Below are 23,435 nucleotides of genomic sequence, written 5' to 3' on the forward strand. Positions count from 1 at the left end.
GGCTACAATTATGTAAAATGTATCAATAGATATAGCACCATAAAAGCTAACCAAAAACACCCAAAACTAAACTTATTACTAACAGTACTTTGTAGAGTAACACACAGATCAACAGTGACCAAGTCTTTTCTCATTTGCACATCATTCTCTCAAGTCTTAGCTTTCAAGAGAAAAATACTGCCATTGAAACAAAAACACAATTCTTCCTGCAGGTGTTTTTGCTATTTACAGTTATTTATTTACCTACTACTCTAACAAAACCGACTCCAACTCAGCTCGTCTTTGTGTCACCGTATCTTAAAACATCTTTACTTCATTCTTGCCATAGAGGACAATTATTTTTATTCTTTTCAGACAGATGTAAAACTTTCTTGTCCCTTGTTGATCTTTGGCTGCACCTGATTGGACATTACCATCAATTTAAGCTATCTGATTGGTCGAAATGTTGACAGGAAGTGGCTTCCTCATACTTTCCAGGTAAGAATAGTGGTCTCTTAGCAAACAAAGTAGTGATAGCGACCTTTATTTTATTACGATGGTCTGATAAATAATTGTGTTATTATGGATCACTCATTGTGGATTTGCCATACAGTCTCTCTGAATAGACACTTCATAGTGTGGCTGGACTGTAAACCTCCTGGACGTGATGTAAATGCCTGGAAAACTTCAGTATGTAAAGGGTAAGTAATGCATCCCAATGTAGAGATAAACACGCCTACTGAGAAATGGGTGACAATACAAGCGAAAGCACTCAGGTGCTTGCAGAGTTTTAAGGGTTAATGCATTTCTATTTTTTAATGCATTTTTTTTTAAGTTTTACCCTACTAATACTACATATTAGATGAATAATTTAGTAGTTTACAAATCTCAAAAACAAAGATACTAATGTCTCAACAATTTAGTAGATTTTGTTTTACATAAAAGCTCCCAGCGGGAAGTGATATCCCATATTCCCCATATATAGGAAGCAAATATCAAGCTGAAACATCTGAGTGTGTGGAAGGTGTAAGGTTGCCCTCTCCCTCCCAATCATTCTTCCCTCCTGTGTTCTCCATTCCTGCCATCAGGAGACTAGTGTGGCTTTGATCTTTCTGTCATTAGTCAGGTATGCAGAGACACAGGCAAACCCACAAACTTGTCTTTTTTTCTGTCGTTCTTGCGCTCTCCCACGCTCTGGCCAGAAAACACTGGCTGACCTGCTTGTCTTCTTAACTCTCTGTCAAAAAAGAAAGGTGGAGCAGTGTTTGCTGTCATTCCTTTGAGTTTGAAGTGTACAGCAAGTGACAGCCAGCTCACCAACCATTTTTCCCACCAACATTCTTTAAGGGGGAAAAAAGGGTTGGGAAGTCTTAGGTGGGAGGTCAGGGGTTCTTTGCTGATCTCTAGTGTGCGTCCTCTTTCTGAAGGCACCTCAGGGCACTTGGAAGTTGGTTTGAGTGAGTACTCATTTAACATGTATCTGCTTTTTCTAGAACTACTGCTCACTTTTTGTTTTAGAGACTTAACGGCTGGTAAAGTTTAAAGATTCATTTCTTAAACCAGCACTACAGAAAGCCAATCCCTGTGTAAAATACAATATTTAATTTAAATAAAGGGGAAACATAAATAAATAAACTTCACCCCATCTGTCAGTTTTGTCTCATTTAAAAATCTTTAAAACTACTTTAGTGTATCTGAAAAGTCAAACACAGTAAACTTCAGTAATCTCTTAAATTAAAATCATTTCAAACTTGACCAATAAATGAATAAATAGACAGAATGATGAGCTGATTACATCCTAATAGTGACATGCAAACACTGGCTTCCACATAAACGTATTAATTCTTACTTCAGTGTCTGCATGGAGGACATTGTTCCTTTAAAGCTTTTATGCATGTTCAAATAATAAAAGGGTAATTTACTGACTAAAAACTGAAGAAAGAACAAGACCAATTTCATACAATTTGACTTAATTAGTTTGACGTGTCACATGTATGCAGAAATGAAATAGATACAGGACATAAGTGAGTGAAGCCACTCTGACTAAAGCATCTGAGAAGAGGTACAGCTGGCTTAATATACAACAACAACAAGCGTACAGCCCAGCTTAAGGCATAGAAGATCTAACTGACAGGTGAGAAGTTCTGACCCACAAGCTGAATTATTATACCTTTTTTAATCAGATATTCTTTTTCTTTTAAATCTGTGCGTATGTACTGTTTCGGCCTGCATGCTTGAAATCATAGTTTACAGCAGTGAACATAAAGCTTCAATTTACCTCATCTATTGTTAAATTTAGGAACCTTTCAAACCCCTTTACTGATGTTCATGCTGTTTTAAAACCACAAGGTGCTTGTGAGTGAGCTGTTCTCACACATGCAGCGGTGGTGTTGTGTTTTCTGAGATACATGATGGGGGAAACAAAACTACAATACACTGTAATTTTCTGATTGTAGCATCTACTTTTCACGTGAAAAAGATCCAGAACAACCTGAAGAATAAAAGACTAATGTTTAACTATAAAGGGCATAATTTGCTCAGCAAGTCACTAAATGTGTGACAAATGCACAGAAACACCAAATAATAAGATGAACTTTTCCAGTTTCTTGGCAGACTTGACCTTTCTCTTTTACCCGTAATTTTTCACATTTAGCTCTCACAAACTGCACCATAAATTTCTCTCTTCATTGTTTTCATTGAGTTGAGCATAGAGACCAAAACAAAGATCGGGATAGGAAAATAACTGATTATCATAAGTGATTATTATTATTATGGAAAATGTGATAAAACTAATGGAAACACCAGAAACTTGTGGTGTAGTGACCTGTAAAAGACACACTGCTAAAGTGCAGGCTGTTACTACCACAAACACAGAATGCAGTCATGTCTTTATGTCATCTCAAAACAGGTAATGTTTTACAAGGGTGACTGAGAAGCATGCAGTAACATAAACTGACCACATGGTGGCAGTATCTGCACATGAAAACAAAAGATTATGTACTTAGATTTAAAATATTGAAAGACTAATATGAAGTGGAACAGACAGCCTTGTGTTCTTTGAAAATTCATAATCAGGTAATTCCTCACATTTTTATCCCCCTTATATCCCACTAGTTTCCGCACAGTTGTAATAAAAAACTAAGTAAACAATGGGATTGTTACACTAGCAAACCATGAAACAACCAAATAAAATAGACTGACATCTAATGAAGATTTTAGGGATGACACTACTCACATTTTCAATGACAAATGTCCATTCTTTGTCCTCAAACTCCTCTGCATGGGGATCCTGTAAAGACAGAAAAACACTCATTAATTTAAAATATTGTTATTCATTAATTTTACCATTAGACTTCTTACACAGATAAACTGTTCAGGAACACCTTATCAGCTTTTCCAGCGCTCCACTCACCCACTGACCTGGTTTGACTGTCCTATTTCCCTTCTTACACAGGCATCACAGGGGCAACTTTAAATCACTTGAGGTTGAGCCACTGACTCCCTGAGATAAATGTGATTTGTGCACTTCTGCTTACAGGCTTGTAATGCCTGAACAGAAAGGTAAACTCTAACCCTCATTTCAATATGTGAAAACTTTATTGTTTTCTGGTGTGTTTATATCTTTCTGGGAGTTTTGCTGCCAGCTTGTTTCTGTGTTGATATTCTCAGCGCCTCCCTGCCTCCTTTAAAATTCACACAAGCTTACACCTTCACAGTTGTTCCCAAACACATAAATAGATTTAAATATTACTAAATAATCCAAATATAAAAATCAAATGAACTCAAAAAATGTCTTTTTCAATTATTTTTTTTCTTTTAGACACAAAAAGATTAATTAGGAAAAAAATATTAGAGAAAGTGATTCCTAAATTTCATTTCACAAACATCTGTTCCAAAAGCCAGCAGAGCACGGAATAACCAGCCATCTCTGTTTCCTGTTGTACTTTGGTACTTCTGGTAAACATAAGCTAAAGGCACCACTGCTGCCATTAACATTAACAAGGATCTTCACAGGTGACCAGTTTTCACCGTCCTTGTGCAACCAGATACAATATTAAAAAATACACAACAAAGATTCAATCAATTAGAAACAAGCCAAAATTCTGGTAGCATGCCGTCATGTCATACACTTCCCACTAAAGACTAAACCGACTACCCACTCTGCAGATTGTCTGCTTGGACTAGTTCTGTCTGCAAAATAAATAGCTAAAACCCCAGCTACTAAAGTTATTTTTTAATTTCAGTACTTTCTTGTCATTGACAAAGTGCAGCTGAAGCTGCCTGGTGTTACACATCTCTCTGTGGTAAATGCTGCAACACTGCTGAGCTCAGCTGTTCCCACTGCAGAGTTTAGGGCCAGACAGGGAAATGAGAATATACTGAGGTGACTCACCTTCAGCTTCAGTCAACAAACAGAGGTAATATCTAAAGTGGAGTAACCAGGTAGATATACATTTCAGACATTATTTTAAATGTCTGTTTAAAATGACTCCAGGTAATATGAAGTGTCACCTTGGTAACATATCCACTTGCATTTCAGTATAAGATGTAGTCTTGCAGATCTCAACCCAATAAAACTAGAAAACACTTTCAAGAAAACAAGATGAGCCAAGCTAAGTTTTACACGTCACATGATGAAGTTGAAGTCACTAAGTCTTTGCATTGTTGCCAACTTAAAGCCTTAATGTCTTCAAAAAAGCAGCCACCTTTACATGCTGCAACACCTTGGACAAAATGTGGCTAAATCCTGATGAGGAGTGTCATCAGAGCAGCACCGTCAGCAAGTACGTCTTCTTCCTCATGTTTCTCTGCCCAACAAGATATCTGTCTCTTAAACAAAAAATACTCTGGACTAAAACCATTCCTCAGTGACCAGCAGGCGCAGTTTAAATCAAATAGTTCTCTGAAATACATCTGGCAAATCCCTCACATATTTGTATTTTTAGGAGCTGAAATAGTTTTTTGATTTGCTTCAGTTCATCTCTACACTCCTTGATCCATCTCATCTCAAAACAAACCAAATCAAAATATGATTACAGCAGGAATGCTTATTGTTGCCAACTAGAGTTCTGTGTAAGATGGGCTCTGCTTCCCAGCAGCTTGGTGAGTGCAGGAAGAGCAGCACAACAGCTGATGTGAAATCATCATAAATGTATTTATAAAGGGCTTTAACACCGACAAAGTGCTGAATATCGAAGTAAAATATAAGGAAGAAAAATCATAAAAATAACATAAAACAATTTAAATTAATAAAATATAATAAAAGTAGTAAAAAACAAACAAACAAAATCCAGATAATAAAACTAGATAACATACACAAATATCCAAGTTTCAAGTTGTTTTTGTCACATGCAAGATGGCAGTGAAATACAGTCGTACATGCACACCTACTTACTAGTAGTAAAAAAAACAAATACAACAGGGTAATTATATATATATATATATATATATATATATATATATATATATATATATATATATATATATATTCACAATGGTAGTGCAAAATATAAACCTTGTTAAAGTGACATGAGTAATGACAGCGTTTTTCAGCAGAAGGTAGGACACTGGCCAGTGTCACAACAGGCTAGAGTTCATGGTTCTGACAGCCTGAGGGAAGAAGCTCGTCCTGAGTCTTAGCTTATTAGCTTTAGGCGCCGGCCAGAGCGCAGCTGCTCAAACAGACAGATTTGTCCTGGCTGTCCTGGAAGGTTGCGGAGTGTTGTACCCATGGTATGGTCTCCTGACCTCAGCAGCCTCTGCAGGGCCCTCCGGTCATGGCCAGTACTGTTCCCGTACCACTGGGTGTTGTTGCCAGTCAGAACTCTCTCCCCCCCTTCATTGCCTCGCTTTCTTTACCTGGCTGTCTATGTGCAGAGTCCAGGATAGGTCCTCAGTGATGTGCACACACAGGTACTGGACACCCTCTCCACCAGAGTCCTCAGAGGGGTGTAGTCCCTCTGCTGTCTCCTCCCTTGTTAGCATGGCACCGCTCTGCTAGGTTCTCATCCTCCCACAGCGTCATCCGTGAACTTCACTATGGTGTTGTAGCTGTCCATGGCTATACAATCATTTCCCAACCAGAACAAGGTATGATTTAAATGACTTTGAACATGATTGTTGGTGCCAGAAGGGTTGGTCTGAGTATTTCAGAAACTGCTGATCTGCTGAGATCTATGCACATCCATCTCCAGTAAGCAGCAGTTGTCTGGCCCAAAATACCTTGATGTCAGGGGTCAGTAAAAATGGAGAGACTGGTTGGAGATGATAGGAAAGCAATAGGAACTTAAATCACCGCTGGTTACAATCAAGTTATGCAGAATAGCATCTCTGAACACACAACATGTCCAACCTTGAAGCAGATGGGCTACAGCAACAGAAGACCACACCGGGTGCCTCCTGTCAGCTCAGAACAGGAAACGGAGGCTACTATTCACACAGACTCACCAACACTGGACAATAAAAGATGGAGAAACGTTGCTGGTTTGATGAGTCTCCATTTCAGCTCCACATTCAGATGTAGGCTTAGAATTTAGTGGAAACAACATGAAAGCATCTCATAATCCTGCCATGTAGCAACAGTTCATGGTAGTGCTGGTAGTGTAATGGTGTGGGGCATACTTCTTGGCAGACTTTGGGCCCCTTAGCACCAACTGAGCATCATTTAAACACCACGGCCTACCTGAGTATTGTTGCTGACCATGTCCATCTCTTTATGATCACAGTGTAGCATCTTCTGATGTCACAAAGCTCAAATCATCTCCAACTGCTTTCTTGAACATGACAATGAGTTCACTGGACTCCACAGTCACCAGATCTCAATCCAATAGAGCACCTTTGGGATGTGGTGGAACGGGAAATTCTCATCATGAATGTGCAGCAACTGTGTGGTTCGATCATGTCAATATAGAGCAAACTTTCCAAGGAATGTTTCCAATGCCTTGCCACCAACAATTACCTGCTACTAGCAAGATGTTAATCACTGCTACATTTTAGTGTTTAATTAATTTCTGTTCCAGTTGTAATAATCAATAAAAAACCTCCACAGACATGAAGCTTGTAAACTGCAGAACCAGTGTTACCTGATTTGGGCATTACCCAACAGTGAATGATCTTTGTCTTCAGCAGGTTTGCTTTGTGTCACGTTACATTAAAATCCATACTTCATTGCTTTTTCTTGGATAGTGAGAGAGAAGATACATCTGCACATACAGTGGTTCCAACCAAGTAAAACAGATCCTCATGAAAGCAGATACTACTGCATGTTTTTACAAATGTCTGGAAATGAAGTCACAAGACATACCTGTACAACTTCCATTTAAGAGTCAATTGCAGGGTTTTCAGTCAAATGTCCCAGTATTTCATAATTTGTTAATAATGTACCTGTGACATGTGAAAAGTAAAAAGCTGCCCACCTTTACAGAACAGAGACAGGTATGTGGATATTTGTGTATGGAGGCCTGGTTAAGGCGAAGGGAGGTAACAGGACACTAAGCAGTTAGCTCGCCTGTCAGCACAGAGGCCCAGCATGTTTAAGTAAGCCAAGCACTGTGACAGATACGTGAACAAAGTGTGTCACTTACCGACAACAGTATCAGTACAAGTATGCAGTCACACAGAAAAAGAAATATACTAAAAATCTGAAAAAATAAATTATAAATTTGTTTAGTTCAAGATTAAACAACTAAAGCCTACCTTGAAAAGAGTGACTGTGATCTCGATATTTTCTGGTACAGGCCACACCACAACTCCTCTGTAGGGATTTTTGATGCCAGGCTGCCAGCTGTGGGACTACAGGACAGGTAGACAAAAAAAATTAGAAATGAAAACATTTTATTGGTTTTTGTTTGTTTGTTTCAGACTACCACATCTGAAAAACAAACCTTTGAGGATTTCCGCCGACTTCTGCGTGTCCAAACCACCACCAGCTTGTCGGGTTGCCTGTGAAGCAGGAAGGAAAAAGATAAAAGAAGATGAGTAAAAAACAAAGCAAGCATTAATTCATCAATCTAGTCATCTGACTTCAAAATGAGAAGCTGAGCTTGTGTCTTAATGTTTGAACTCTGGTAAGTCTTGTACAACAAACATGCATATAAAGGAACACTAGCACACACAACTGCACAGTCTGATGGTATGAATAAATCATGATGAGACAACTGACCCCTTGCTTTGTCTCTGTGGACTGCAGCATACACAACAGGGCATGGTCTCATGCATGCATGCAAGAGTATTCTTCCTTGGTGTTTTCCTATTTTGTTTCCTTACAACCTAGAATTAAAATTATCAGTTGGGGGAGGATCTATCAATTGACTTGTAGAACATATATGTCACTTATGTTTGTTTTTTTTTGTCTTACAATTTAAGTGTGATTAAACCTTAAACCTTAACAATCAATACTTTGTAGAGCCCCACACTGCAGGAATTAAAGCTGCAAATGTCAAGAGGTATTTCTCTAGTAGTCTGGCACATTTAGCCAATGAGATTTTTTTTTTACCCCTTGAGATAAAACTGCTCTAGCTTCTTCAATCTGGATGGGATCTGTGGATGTAAAGCAATTCTTAAGTCATATGTACCAGTCTTTTGTTTTTTAATCTTATTAATGTCTAGCTTTTAAGTAGGAAATTTAAAATTATTTAAGCTTTCCTCCTAAACCAGTGAATGCTCTAGAAGTAAGTCTCAATTCCCTGTTAGACTGAAAAAGGTTTTACTCTATTATTTGCTGGTATTAAGCACCATTAACCATTCAATTCTGACCAATTTTCCCATCCCTGCTGATAATAACCATTCCTAACCAAAGTATGGGGATGCCTTCACCATGCTTTAATTGTGAGTATGGTGCTCTCAGTGTAATGAAAGGGTTGGATTTGATGGCAAAATAATTCAAATTTAGTCTCATCTGACCAGAGAATCAGGTTTCACGTGTCTTCAGTCCTCTGCACGTTCATTTAAGCAATAGTTCTAATTTGTTTTTAAAGTTTAGCTTTGTGGATTGTTTGGCTTAATTTGGTCCAACATACAACCACACAAATCTCTACTGTGCCGCTCTGCAACTCCGTCAGCGATACCTTTGGCCTCTTTGCCTCATCTGAGTTTTTGTGGTCTGTGTTGTTGCAAAATATGCTTGAAACTTCTGAAGAATGAATTTAATGGTACTCAAGAGATATTCAGAGGTGTATTTAAATGATAGCTTTTAAAGCAACATGAAGGACAAGGGGGTGAGTAATGCAAGGCCCCATATGCACACACACAATGTTAGTGTGACAAAACAAGAAAGAACATGAAGGATACAGGAAGCTATGATCATCCAACTCTGTACGTCCAGTGTACAATAGAGACTTACAGTGGAAAACAAGTAAATAAACAAGTGGGTAAAAGTCTAAAATTTCAATTATCAACATTATTTAAATTACCTGTTAAACATACAGTGGCATAATACAGAGAGAAACAGTGAGAAACCCACAAAACCGAACTAGCTTCAGCAAGAAGCATTATAGACTAATGTATATAAATCAGGTAATGTGTGTAATATGAATACTGTGGGTCTCCAAAAAAAGCATAAGCTGAAAATTGGTGGTCAATGGTATTTGTTTGCAAACCACGTGGCTTTAAAGTGTATTTATTAAAGAGTCTCCTCTCAATGTTGCTTGTTCTGTCCTTTCATCAAAATACTGAGACATAAACAGGTCCAATGATTTTCAAACACACTACAATCCTAGAGCTTACATTTTCACAATGTTGCTTTGATGGCAGAGGAACAGTGTGGAAAAACAAGGGCTGTATAAATTTTGCAAAACATGTAAAGCTTGCTTGAATGCAAAGTCAAAGTTTAAGTTCCTTTCCTGCATTGTGACGATTCCATGAGATGCTTGAGCTCTCCAGTTTCAAAAGATCATCTGTAGCTGATCCAAACCTCTGAATTTGTAATGGAGCAACAACAAATAAACCTAAAAATATTCCTAAAGCAATTTCTTAGGGGGAAAAAAAAATCTAATTAAGCCTGTAAAAGACAGCAAAATGATGTACTGTAGAACTAACGCTGTATACTGTACCACATACGACTACTATATTTAGAGAAATCTCAGAACAAATCCAGACAACACAATAACACCACACTACAACAACGCAAGGCACAAACCCAAAGATGAAAGCAATAATAATAATTTCAAAAAAGCAAACGGCAACGAGAAAATTCACTTCATGATTACATGACAGTCTCTGTTATGCCTAAAATGTTCCTCATCATGATCCAGTCTGAATCCTGCGCATACATTTTTTTCCTGGCCCAAACAGACACAAAAGAAGAGCACTTATGTCACAGTTATGTTGTGGAAAAAAGAAAGTCTTTTTTCCTAAAAGAAGACGAGAGAAAAGGGGAGAGAGAAAAAGAATGACATAACAATTTTAGCCTTGAGGAGAGGCCCCACATAGAGAAGCTATTGTTCAACAACACATACTATCTAAGTTTTCCCCCCTTTGTGCTGTATATGCTGAGCCATGAGAACTATTTAAATAATTTGTCTGCAGGCTCAGTGGCTTCTACACTCTTTCTGTGTTCAAATGAAACCACCAGACTGCATGCTCATTCTTATGTGTAGCTGGAATCAATGAGCCATCAAGGAGGGATGCCTTAACAAGAAAAACAAATTCGATGAAAATGGTCACAGTGATCCATTAAGAGAGACTTAAGTGTTTGTTCATCCATTTCAGTCACACAAAGGACTACTCTAACACTTAACAGTTTAATCTGCACTGGCTTAGATGTTCAGTTTAGGAAAGAATAGTTATTACTCGGGTGAAGACAAATCGGATGTTAAGAGCATCTGGATGCTGACACAGGAAATTCTCAATTGATTTACTGATGTAAAAAAAATCATCCATCCATTTTCTATGTTTAATCCAATTCATGGGGAGGGGGGGATCTTATCCCACCTGCTGCAAGAGGCAGGGTACAGGGTCAACACAGAGACAAATACGGTTAATTTAGGATCATCAATTATCCCCATGTTCAAGTTTCTGGGCTATGGGAGCGAGCCAGAGTGAAAAACAGAATTCATCCGCGCACACTGAGAACATGCAAACTCCACACAGAAAGGCCAAACTGAGATTTGAACCAGTAACCTTCTTGCTGTGAGGCAACCATGCTAATCACCACACACAGGAACACTTCCTGTTAGTCTCTTTTTCAGTGCTGGAGATCATATTTTGATGAAATATGGCGTGGTGGTGTAGTGGTTAGAGAGGTGGACTTGGGCCTGGAGGACCCTGGTTTAAGTCAGCAAACTGGCAACGAAGGTTAATTAACTCTGACCCCTGATCAATGCCTCTAACCTGCAAATCCTCCCCGGGTGTTAGAATATGGCAGCCCATTGCTCCTTGTGCAACTAAGGTGGGTTAAAAGATTATTAATCCAAACTAGGATTAATTGTGTATACATTATTAAAATATTAGAAATATGTTAATTATGGATTATTATAATTTCTTTGGTTTGAAAGTGCCTAATAGTCAAATAGTGAAGAAGAGTCCTTCATAAGAAAAAAGAATCACAAAATGCATCACAGTCCTCTGTATCTTAATCAAAGATACCTAAATATTCCCACCCTTTGTTATTAAAAAATATCCCTTAATTATAAAGGATAAAAAAGACATCACATATACAGGATTATGTTAGTGAATCGTTGCAATCATCTTTGAATTCTCTATATATGACAGAAAGCCATTTAATGTTTTTCATAACATGTTTCCTTATAATAATCTAGTAGCAACTAAATCCTTCATTACTTATTCTGCTTCCTAACGAACATCCTGAATATTCAGCTTTGGGCTGAAAGCTAAGAGAAGGGACATGAAAGAGGAAGACTGAAATTATGAGCATGCAAACGATACTTACAGTATATAGCACTTTTCCAGTCATATTCTTAATACTCAAAGTCTTTTTTTATACTACATATTTATCATCATTTATATATTTATATCATTTATACAGAACTTCTTTTGTTTATACTTAGTGCTTTAATGGACACATCAAGGTGTGGAGTTTGGTGTCTTTCTTGCCCAAGGACACTTGGACACTGTTTTATAGTTGGGAGGCATCAATCCACTAACTTTACAGTTGATTATATATTTGAAAAATAAAAAAAAATAAAAAAAAAAAGTAACAAAGGTAACATTTTGTTACTAAAGTTTCTAGAAACTCTACAAATGTCAGCAAAACAAGAAAGCCACATTTGCTAAGCTGTTACTAGTAAGCAAACCCAGGATATATTTTAAGAAAGAATCAACCCTGCTTGCAGTAATCGGCGATGAGCCCTGAAACTCCTGACACCAGCCGCCTTAAAAATGATCAAGAAGCAGCTATAGAAGGGTGAGCAAGACTGTGTGTGTGTGTGAAAAAAGATGGCAGATAAGTGCGGAAATGGGTCAGCAAGCTCAGCAGGGGCTGGGACGAGAGACTGCTGAGACTGATACACAAAGCAGATAAACCCTTCCACATTTACATTTCAGGGGCTATTGTAGTTAAAGCTGCCATCCAAAACTTGCTATATGGGGTATGTATAGTAGGTACTCAAAATTCCCTCATCCTTAAGTTTCCCAGCATGTAGGAAACAACGCGTCACCACGGGTCTCAACAAAAGTCCCAAACTGGCTGAAGGACAAACAACTTTAAATAGCATTTGCTTTTTATCGCTTCAAAAGAATCTGAATTAACATGATGAAAATTGAAAAGCTCTTTAGAAATCTAATCCATTATTATCATCATTACTATTAGACAACCTCATCTTTCTTCTGGTTTCTCATATTAGAGACATAAATGCTTATTTAACTGAAAGTCTTTATGGGACAAAAAGTTCAAGTCAAAATGTTGCTTTTAATGGGTTCATTTTAATTCCTGTTTAATTATCCCACAACATATGTAATATACTATCTGATTCAAGGTTTCCCTGCAGTACACTGTAGTCCTGAGATGATCAGTGCTTCACACTTCACTGTTGTTGCTGAGCAGTGAACATGAAGGTGGATAAAAATATTGTCCTGACAAAAGATCCCCTGAAGAATGCAAGTGCAGGCTGCAGAACTGTACAAGCTAAAATAAAGCACTGGTGTTTCTCTCTGATGGATATATAAATAACAAAATGCTGCTGTAATCATTGTGTTGACACAGTTAGCCATAAAAACCCATAGGGTTGTATGAAGCACTTTAAGAGAAGACAGTAAAAAATGCTTGCTCATCACAAAATTGTTTGGATGCATAAATGTGCTTGTGGTAAAACACTTGAGGCTCAGTCCACATGTCCATCCCTGGAGATGGCTGGAAGTGCAGGGCAAGTCAGGAAGTTGTGGGTGCCCCACCTCTACAACTGGGTAGGGCTCAGTTTAGCTCAGTGCCACAGCAATAAACATGACCAAGTAATAAACATGGTGATAAGGAAACTTTTCTTTTTTCCTCACAAAAATCACACTCATGACTTCGGCAAATCCCAAAGGAAGGAAAATAGAGTTGAACAGTATTGATGGACCACAACTACAGAACATAAGAGGGAAGACTGTGAAGAATGGGCATGTATGATTAGGAGATAGGCAACCAAAAGTGAAAACTGTTTTGCCCTGACTAGCAGCTGGGAGTACACTGCAGAGGAAAAACTTTGACAGTTACCATTTTTACATTTTGACATGTAACTAGAGCTATCATTGACAGCATACTAAATCCTTTTTCTAATTTTGTACATTTCCACATGCAGTATGAAACACTGGTCATGCTGTTGTGCAGTGTTGCTGTGCATTAATTTATCAAACACATGAATGCACTTGGGCAAAACTCATTAAGAAATAAACAATTCTTAATGTTTGCCTAAAAGAAATGAATAAATCACAGCTATATGGATGTACACTGAAAGGTTTATTGACCCTGTATGAGACAGGGAAATTATAAAGTACCCTTCAGGGTGTGGAATACTTCAAGAAGCTACCCCACAAAGTTTGTAGAACTGTTTGGTCCTGAAGCTCCACAAGATCTTTGTGATCTGCTGCCTCCCTGTTACTTCCTACACTGACAGACCCTTAACATCTAATTACAGGACAGTTACTCTGTATGTATGTGGCAACCAAGAGTTGGGTCAATGATCAAGGTGAAAACACCACAGCCAGATTTAACATCATAATAATCAGCTCTTTTGAGTTTTCCTGTAACTTTCTAAAATCAAATAAACTATTATGACTACACAGGAACTTAACTACGCACTTATAGGTCAGGTTACAACATTTTGACTTATGATTAACATATTTCACTAAAATCAGAGACAACTGGAACTGACAGCTGAACAGATGAGACAGACTTAATGCTAAATGTGGCCAAATATGATTCCAGGAGAGAGCACATTTGGTTAGGGTTTAAAGGAAAGTGTGGCTGGATGTGGGAAAGTGAAAATCGGAGACACGACTCGGCATGGCTCAGCAAGGTAGAGCCGTCTTGTAGCCTGAGGGTTGCCGGTTTGATCCTCGGCCAAGTCGAGTTCATATCGACGTGTCCTTGGGCAAGACACCTAACCCCTAATTGCTCCTGATGGGTTGTGGTTGAGCGCCTTGCATGGCAGCGTCCGCCATCAGTGTGTGAATGTGTGAATGTGATGTATGATGTAAAGTGCTTTGGGTATCATTTCAGCTACAGTAAAGCACTATATAAATAGGGACCATTTACCATTTTACCATGAAGAGAAGAGGTCAGGTTATTTAAAATGTCCTTCCTGAGAACTTTTACAGGGAGCAAAGAAGAAGGAAGTAGTGGAAATAACTGACAGTCATTAAAAAAAGACAAGATTTACTACATTTAGGTGTGTGACTGCTGACCTGTCACATTACACTTCACATCTATGTCACATCTATATGAAGGAATATATCATTAAACAGCCAATAATGTAGATTTTGATAGAACACAATGTTGCACACATGCCAGTACCAGGGGTCTCCAACTCCGCTCCTCGTGAGCTACTGTCCTGCTGGTTTTAGATGTCTCCTAGTACAACACACCTCTGCACAAGCCTGTTAATGACCCAGTGATTTGAGTCAGGTGTGTTGCATCAGGGTAGAATCCAAAACCTGCAGGACAGTAGCTCATGAGGACCGGAATTGGAGAGAAGTGGGTACATGCAGCTCCAAAAAAAAGGTACCTACAAATTCTGAGACATGGATGTTTCATTTACCTCTTTAATGCAGTGGTACAGAAGCTTTACAGAATCACCACAGTTAAATCCATAACAGCCCGACGTGACATATTTTTCACATACAGTTTCTGAGACATTTTGCTTCAATTGATGGTATAAACTTTGCTCAAAATACTGTTGAACACAATCTGATACTCGTCTTCTGTTCCCTGACAGATACCCTGAAGCAGAAAACCATATTATAATATTTTTAAACTATCACATAGTAATAAATGGTAGATATCCCCCCTGCAAAAAAATTTTAATTTTTTATGTTAAATTTTGTTAAAGGGTCAAATAAAGACCTCATATTTAAAAAATTGGACTTTTCTTACCAATTTTTCATGGGTCTGGCCTTAATGGGTTAAAATCCCACATTCACATGCCAAGTCAAGCAAAGTGATGAGTGAATATATTAGTTCGGGTCCAGGAAGCTAATCAGAGTATTGCTGCCTGAAATGATTGTGTATAAATTGTCCAAAAGCAAACTGGTGTTGTTAGTTGTTGATATTGGGGCTGTGGCTCAGCCTCTCGGGGATGGCAGAAAACTGTATTATTATACTTTTAACATATCACATGGTAATAAAAAGTGAATATCGCCCCATAAAAATATTAATTATTTTGTTACATTTTGTTAAAGGGCCAAATTAAGGCCTCATACTTAAAAAATTTGACTTTTCTTACCATTTTTTCATAGGTCGAGCCTTAACGGGTTAAAGGCCCATTCACACCAGGACAGTCTGCTAGACTGGGTAAAATTGGTTCGGTCTGGGAGAAACTTTCAACTTTGCAACTTTCTCCCAGACCGAGTTTTGTATTAATGTATAAAAACTTCTTTTACCACCACGTAAGAGCAAAACATGGAGCAGCATCAGATCATAGGGGCCCTGGGGTTGATCAAATTTCTATCAAAATTTTTATTGCATTCTTCAACATCTGATTGCGAGCCATCTCTCCCAGCCAGAGCCGCCTACTGTCCCACACAACTGTATGTTTTGGTTGCGTTTACCCACAATGCCCTACACTGAACCCACAATCCCCTTTGTTTTGTACTCCGCTTCCTGTATTTGGTTCATTTGAAGCAGACCTAGACCCGCATTTTTAGGCGAACCAGTCAGCTTCTTTGATCCAAATCAGTTTGTTTGTGTATTCCCAAACACTCGGACAAGCGGCCTTTACGTGCAAACGGACTAGGATTCAAATCAAAATGGCTGGTGAATGTGCCCTTAAGGTGAGCATCCAAAAATAGTGTCACTCATTCAATAAATTATCAAAGTGAAGCTGCACCATATTTGAGAGTAACCTGTTTGCCAAAAAAGTGAAAATAGAAACAGAAACAAAAGTAGAAAATGGAATTCCCTCCTCATTTCCCCGATCCTACTATTTCTGCTGATTTTTTAATGTGTACTTATAACAACAAGGTCTGACTACTAGGGCTGCACAATTATGACCAAAATAATAATCACGATTATTTTGATCAATATTGTAATCACGATTATTAATCACGATTATTCACCGTGTTTGGAAAAACATGTATTTTTATTTATAAACAAACTATATGGCAACAATTTTTTGTGAAAAATTAAACTTTAAATTAGAATAGATGATAAAAAAATATAATACATTTACCATTCATTTTTGAGAAGTTAATGTAAATTATGGGGCTACAAAAGATGCTAAATCAAGAGCCTTTTGGGAGCCAAAAAATCCGGCTCTCTGAAAAGAGCCAAACATCCCATCACTAGTATATACAGTTTTAAGGGATGCTACCATGGAGAGGGATGTTGTGAGAAAGGCAAAAATTGAAGAAAAGACAACCTAGAATGTTTTGAACAGCAAGAAAATTATAAAATTTAATTCAATTCAATTTTCTTTATTTTTTAAGTTTAAATTTTTCAAGTGTAATTGTTTTTAATTAGGAGTCTGCAACATGTCACAACACTTTTAACTTTTTTAATGTTTATGTCCACACTTTTCATTAATAAACATTAATATCTGACAGTAAGCCAGTGTGGGATCAGCCAGCAGCAGCTATGTACGTTTAATTTTCAGCCTGCTCATGAAACAGACGCGATCATCTCCTGCTCTGAATGCAGCTGCTGCTGCGTGAGGAACAAGCCTCTACTGAGTGCTTTTGGACGGGGGAGGGGTTTGCGCAGCACCCAGTCCTCATTGAAGAGTAAACTATACGCTCTTTCACGTCAGTCTCCAAAAGTCTCCAATATCACCAGAAAAAGTCGCTAGATTTGTCGCTCGTTGTTTTTTTAAAAAATAAGTTGCTAGAGGCGATTGACAACTCGCTAAATATAGCGACGAAGTTGCTACGTTGGCAACACTGAGTACAACTAGCTGTCAACTGTAAAAGGGGTGCGCCACTGCGCCCTCGTTATTTAGGCAGCTTAATGAAGCCTTGGCCTTGCGTTCGCCCCCTGGTGGTTGGCAGAGTACAGGTTGAGAATGTATGTGATCAGAGATGCATGCAGCAGAGTCGCATTGTGAATGTAAATATCGTTGACGATCAGGTTCATTTAATTGTAGCCACCAAAATCGTGATCACGATCAAAATCCGATTAATTGTGCAGCCCTACTGACTACCCAGTTCTATTCAGTTCATCCCTGAATCCAAGTGGATATTTGTGCAAATAAAAAAAATAGATAAATAAATGGTTGGTAATGGCTCTTGGTTCTGCTTGAGCTTGAACTCCCTTTTATTCCTTCCTAATCACTTCCACTGATATCAGAAGTGAAGGGAGAGATCATAACATCTACAGTCTGAGGCTTTGTGAAGGCAAACTAAGAGCAAAGCACTATACATGCACAAGTCTTGACTCTGTACTTTATCACAAGAGAAAGAAGCAAAACTCATTTAAAAACTGATTTCTAATAAGGCAAAAACAAAGTGATGGATTATGATGTCAGGAACAAACTTGGCCAGGATAACTTTTAAATCTGAGTGTATGCTTGCTTAACATAACACTCCTTAAACAAAGCTGAAAATACTAGTGAGATTGAACATTAAAAAGAAATTCAGAAACCTCTGAGAAAATCGAAAGCAAAATCAGCTAGACGCAACAACCACAAGTTACTTCCACTCAACGGTATAACAGTGAAACAAGCTGAAGTCAGACACAGTAGGAATCACTTACATCATGTCTGTGGGGGCAACATAAATAAGAGGACGTTAGGAAGCTACCATTTACCAGGGGGTAAATGAGGTAATAAAACTTCCCCTCCTTCAACAACTACTCTCTATACCAGATAACAGCCACTGGGAGTGACTGACGAAGCACAAGTATCCACCATCATGTGTTTGAAAGTGCTCAATGCAGAGAAACAATAAGCCTCGGTGCAGACTGCAATATGTAAGGCAGTAGAATTTCTGTACCAGAATTAAAGCAAATTACTGATAAAATTATTTAGCCTGAGAATCAATCTAAATAAAAACAAGTTCAAATATATACACATATAGAGAGAGAGAGTCAACTAACCTAATTTTTTGGGAAAGTGATGTTGCTGGACGTAGATGACACCAACTGACGCAAGCACAAAATAACCTTTTTCACAGCCAATAATTATTGTTACTTCAATATTAATACATCAATATACTTTTAAGTGTTACGCTTTGCCATCCAAGCACATACTGTACAAATCAGCCTGCAGATGCTGCAGCACTGCTCTGCAGGCTGATAAATGATGAGCAGTCTCTGGAGCCATGTGTTTCTCTGCCTGACTGCAGAGGAGAGAAGCAAAACCAAAACAGTTTTCATCACATTTAACACTCCATTGACTGCTTCACAGCCCTGCAATATTTCATGTCTTCTTGTGTCTTAGAGGAATGTGTATATTTCCGTTTGTGTCTATAAGAGGGCTGGGCGATAAAACAATCGTTACAACTAGATTGCGATTAAATTTACATTGATCTTGGAAATAAGCATGAGACATTTACAGTCAATGGATCTACACAATCAGCTGTGTATCCCTCAACACTAGTTATAGCAGGTAATAAAAAAAGACCAATGGAGGGAGAAAAAACGTATAACCTGAGAGCAGATGAGGAAAGAAACTGAGCAAAGAAATAGGAGAGGATAGCTGTAGTGAAAGAAGCAGGGCTGAGACTGGAACTGAGATCCTGGTATTTTCCCAAACTGTCCAAACAGTTGACATAAAGGCCCTGCTATATCAGTGATATTAAAGTGGTTTGAATTCTGCAAAAACGATGAAGAACAGATTCATAGAATGTGCAAACTTTGTCATCAGCTGATGGACAGCAAAACAGGAAACATAAGTAATTTGTCAACAAGTATCACCCCAGCAGCAACACAGAAAGCATGACAAAAGCAGGCCAATGCAACTTGGTGCACCAACTCTTGCAAAGGAAGCATCAAACAGAAAACCATCATCTTATTATTTAGTTTCATAGCACAATACTTGATGCCCCTTGCAGTCACTTTAAGTATGCCTTTGAGATTAAAAGCATCATTAAACTATATCATAATCAGGAGCAAAATCAGTCAATATAAAAGATACTAACTTAAAAATTAAACTGAAACAGGTGGTAAAAGTAAAAAGGTAGTGAAAGTACTCACACAATTAAAACACACAATGTTAAAGTAGAGGAAACAAGGGAGAAAGTGAGGAAAATAAAGAGCTATTAAGTCAATACAATACAAGTAAATACAGCAAAAGAAATTAATTTTTTCCACAGCCTTGAGGACAATGAAATCCAAAGTCTACAATTTCATCCCATAATCCTGCACAACCAAAACGTCTGCCCTGCACTACTATCTGGCAATGAAACTATGTCCTGTTGCCAAACTTAGACTCGGGAGTCTGTCAAGGCCTCCAAATCTGAATAGAATGAGGAGCCACGTCAGACAAGTTTGCAGGAAAATGTTTTCCTGGCAGAGACGTGATAGATACTTGCCATAATGCACAAAGGCTCAACAGAGGACAACATGTCACAGCCTGACACATGTTGGTCAATTCCTCTGAAAGTCTGCTGTTACTCAACCATCTGTGTCACGCTTGGTCTGGGGAGTGTTTTTGCATGCTTTCACACTTCTGGACCTTACAACATTTTAAATAAGGGGAAAAAAGGAATAAGTGGATATTAATTGTTTTGCTCAGGGACACATTATCGGGTTCAAGGTAGGGCTGGGTGATATGACCAAAAAAGATATCACAATACATTTTTTCCATACTGTCTGATTTCTATTTTTTATTTATTTATTTATTTTTTAATACCAGTTTTAAAGAAACTGTACTGAAAACTAAAACTAGACATTAGGTCAACATTTTAACATAGAAAGTTAATAACAAAGCAAATTAAATAAGATAACTATCAGAATCTTTATAAATAAAAATGATAAGGTGTTTTTGTGGATTCAGTTCACCACTGTGACAGAGCACCTACATGCCCAAAATCAGCTTCTCTCACAGATATAATCCCAAATACGGATTTTTAAAATGGCATCAGTAATAACTGATTTGTTAAAAGAACTTTCCATCTCTATGTGAGATTTTTCTGCTTCTACCTTTCTTCTACTAATGCATGCAATAGTAGCTGCATACAGTAGTAGCAGAATGTTTTTGGAGGTGATACCGTGCACTGAGCGTCAATATGCGTGTACCGTGCACACGACTTGTGAAGGTACATGCCTGAAAAAGGGCACCCCCAAAAGCCCCAGTGTAATTTAAATTCAAGTAAAATTCTTGCTCCTCTTTGAATGTTGCTCGTACAGCATAATGGCTAAAAACCTCAACTGCTGTTTCAGTCGTGTGGCTGCACCACTAGCAGCGGCTACATTGCTAACAACCGCTAGGTCTACTGTGTGCCAAACTGGTAGGCTGTGCTTGCATTTTTATCCTGTCTGTATAATCATTTGGGTGGCATTCCTTTAAATGATTAAACAAATTTGTTTTGTTGCTGGTTTTTGAGGGCACCAATCGCTGACATACCTTGCATATCAGCATAATTGGTTCCAACTCTCTTTGGAAATATCCAAACTACTGCCACACAACAGACGATTAACTTTTCTTCTCAACAATAAACTCAAAGACGATAACTATATGTTATGTCTGGCATCTATTTTGCTGCCCTTAGCTCCCGTGTTCGGTCATTCTGCTTTCCTAGCTTCAAGTTCTCCAGCAATTTACAATAGGAAGTGGAGCAAGTAAAGCTGGATTTTGATTGGCTGATGTCGCACCATTTCTGCCATGTTTGGCATTGGGGTGTGACTTGATTAAAAAAAATATATAATTAATTAATCTTGATTGCATTTTAATTGAATAACAATACTTATCTCAAAGCAACACTTTATTTAAATGTATTTTGAATCAAATAATAGACACGGGCACTAATATTGTACAGTCAAGCTCTAGTAATGTCTGGGAAAATGCATTTAATTTAATTTTAATTCAAAACAGTAGAAAAAGAAATAGAAAATATGCCTCATCAAAACTGAACAGAACTAAAGCTAAAGTGTCATTTTAAGTACTTTAACTAACAACTCCAGATGTTGTCTAATTAAGGGTTTACAACATGTTACAGTACTTTTACCTTTTTAAATGTTTTCCTACACACTCTTCATTAATAGGCATTAATATCTGACGGTAAGCCAGGGCGAGATCAGCCAGCGGCAATAATAAAAGCCCCACTCACATAGAAAAACATAGTGTACTGACTACGCAGTGAGGCCACCCACCCTTTGCTCTGGTAAGAGATGTACATTTTTCTCATTCCATTCTCCAACACGTTAACATCTGTCCCAGGTCGAAGTTCTGTGGTGCTGTGTTAGTCACGCCTACAGCAAGCCACTTGAGAATCCATGACTGCAGGCTACATCTTTGCTTTACAAGCCCCGGCTTCTCCCTCACTGCAGGACACATGGCTGCAGGCTGAAGTGCAGCTTATACCTTCCATCTATCTTTCCACTTTATCTTCACTGCTGAAGACACATCTGACAGCTTGTCCACCTATTTGTACTGACCTTCATTAATTACATTTATAACAATATTTTGTGCTTTACTGCTGTGAAGGGGCTATAAAACACTGTCATTACACTGTAATGTCAGAGCATGGGCATGTGCTGTCATCATTTTTGACAACTCAGACATCTTATAAGTAGTCACAACTGGATGATACCGATTATTTTATCATATACACATATACTCTGAATTACTGCCTGGACAGTGTTCAATCTATAACAGGCAGAGGTTAACACATTCATTCATTCGTGCACAGTATGGCAAGATCCCAATCTAAAACCTTTGAGTTTGAAGGTAGAATCAGATTTCCAATAGCAGGGATCTGCAATATAAAAGACATTTATATTACCTGTCACACCAAATAAAGATTAACAGGAGCCATAAAATCTATTTGACTATTAAAAATGGCTTACAATAAACAAAACTTAACATTTCTTTTGCTTTATATTTCAAAACAAGAGAGTTCACATATCTACACAACAGCACTATTGGCTCAATACTGTAAACATTGCTCCACTCATCACAAATGATTGAGTCTGCTGCAACTTAATCAGTTTGCTGTTGTTTGTTATTTTAATTGTCCTGTCCTTGGCGGTCTTTGCTGAGAAAGACATTTCTTATTTTCACATTTGTTTTTGAAGTCCTGAAATAAATGCTGCAAAATTTTAATGGATGTCTCTGGAACAGCTGTACTGTATCTCCAGTTTTCACAATCCCTGCAGCAGTAGCTAAGTTTGAGGACTTGAGACACTTCTTTAAAGTATGTTTGTAATATCCAGATTTCCATAAAAGTTTTGAAATGGCTTTTTTTTCCCCATCTCATCTTCAGCTTAGTACTTTTCAGCAAATGCTGTGTGTTTGTTTTAGAAATATCTTTGAATGTTACATTTATTTGTCGTTTGGCAATGAACATAAAATAATCCGAGCCATTGAGGAACGGCTGAAAAGCCGCCGGTTGGAGATCCCTGCTCGATAGCATCCCTAAAGCTGATAAATGTGTTTTTCCTAGAAAAACATATCAAGAAAGTGAAGGCAACCCTGTTTGCTGAAGAGAAATCCTGCAGCTAGTCAACCTCTTCGCTGAAGACTCACACCAAACAAATTCAACAATGGTACACAAAAAGTAAAGCATAGCATTTTCACAGGACAGCCAGCCCCCCTCCAGCATAGAGACATGACTGCACATCAAGGAGATTGTGTGTGTGTGAATTATGGCCACCAGGAATGAGCTCAGCATTCCAGCATACACAGAGACACAGTTTTCATGGGGCTTCA

General features: G+C 38.1%; 1 protein-coding gene across 6 annotated transcripts in view; it reads right to left on the reverse strand.

Moving 5' to 3' along the window:
- Positions 1–23,435, reverse strand: part of ehbp1 (EH domain binding protein 1) — a 148,855-nt gene that overhangs the window by 123,933 nt on the left and 1,487 nt on the right. For all 6 annotated transcript variants that reach the window (XM_042009941.1, XM_042009945.1, XM_042009942.1 and 3 more), the window contains 3 exons: positions 7,863–7,920; positions 7,675–7,770; positions 3,215–3,268 (listed from right to left, as the gene is read on the reverse strand). In XM_042009941.1, coding sequence (XP_041865875.1) covers positions 3,215–3,268; positions 7,675–7,770; positions 7,863–7,920 — 208 coding nt within the window. The remainder of the gene's footprint in view (positions 1–3,214; positions 3,269–7,674; positions 7,771–7,862; positions 7,921–23,435) is intronic.

This window comes from Melanotaenia boesemani, chromosome 16 (assembly GCF_017639745.1).
Source record: "Melanotaenia boesemani isolate fMelBoe1 chromosome 16, fMelBoe1.pri, whole genome shotgun sequence".
In the NCBI taxonomy this organism is placed as follows: Eukaryota; Metazoa; Chordata; class Actinopteri; order Atheriniformes; family Melanotaeniidae; genus Melanotaenia; species Melanotaenia boesemani.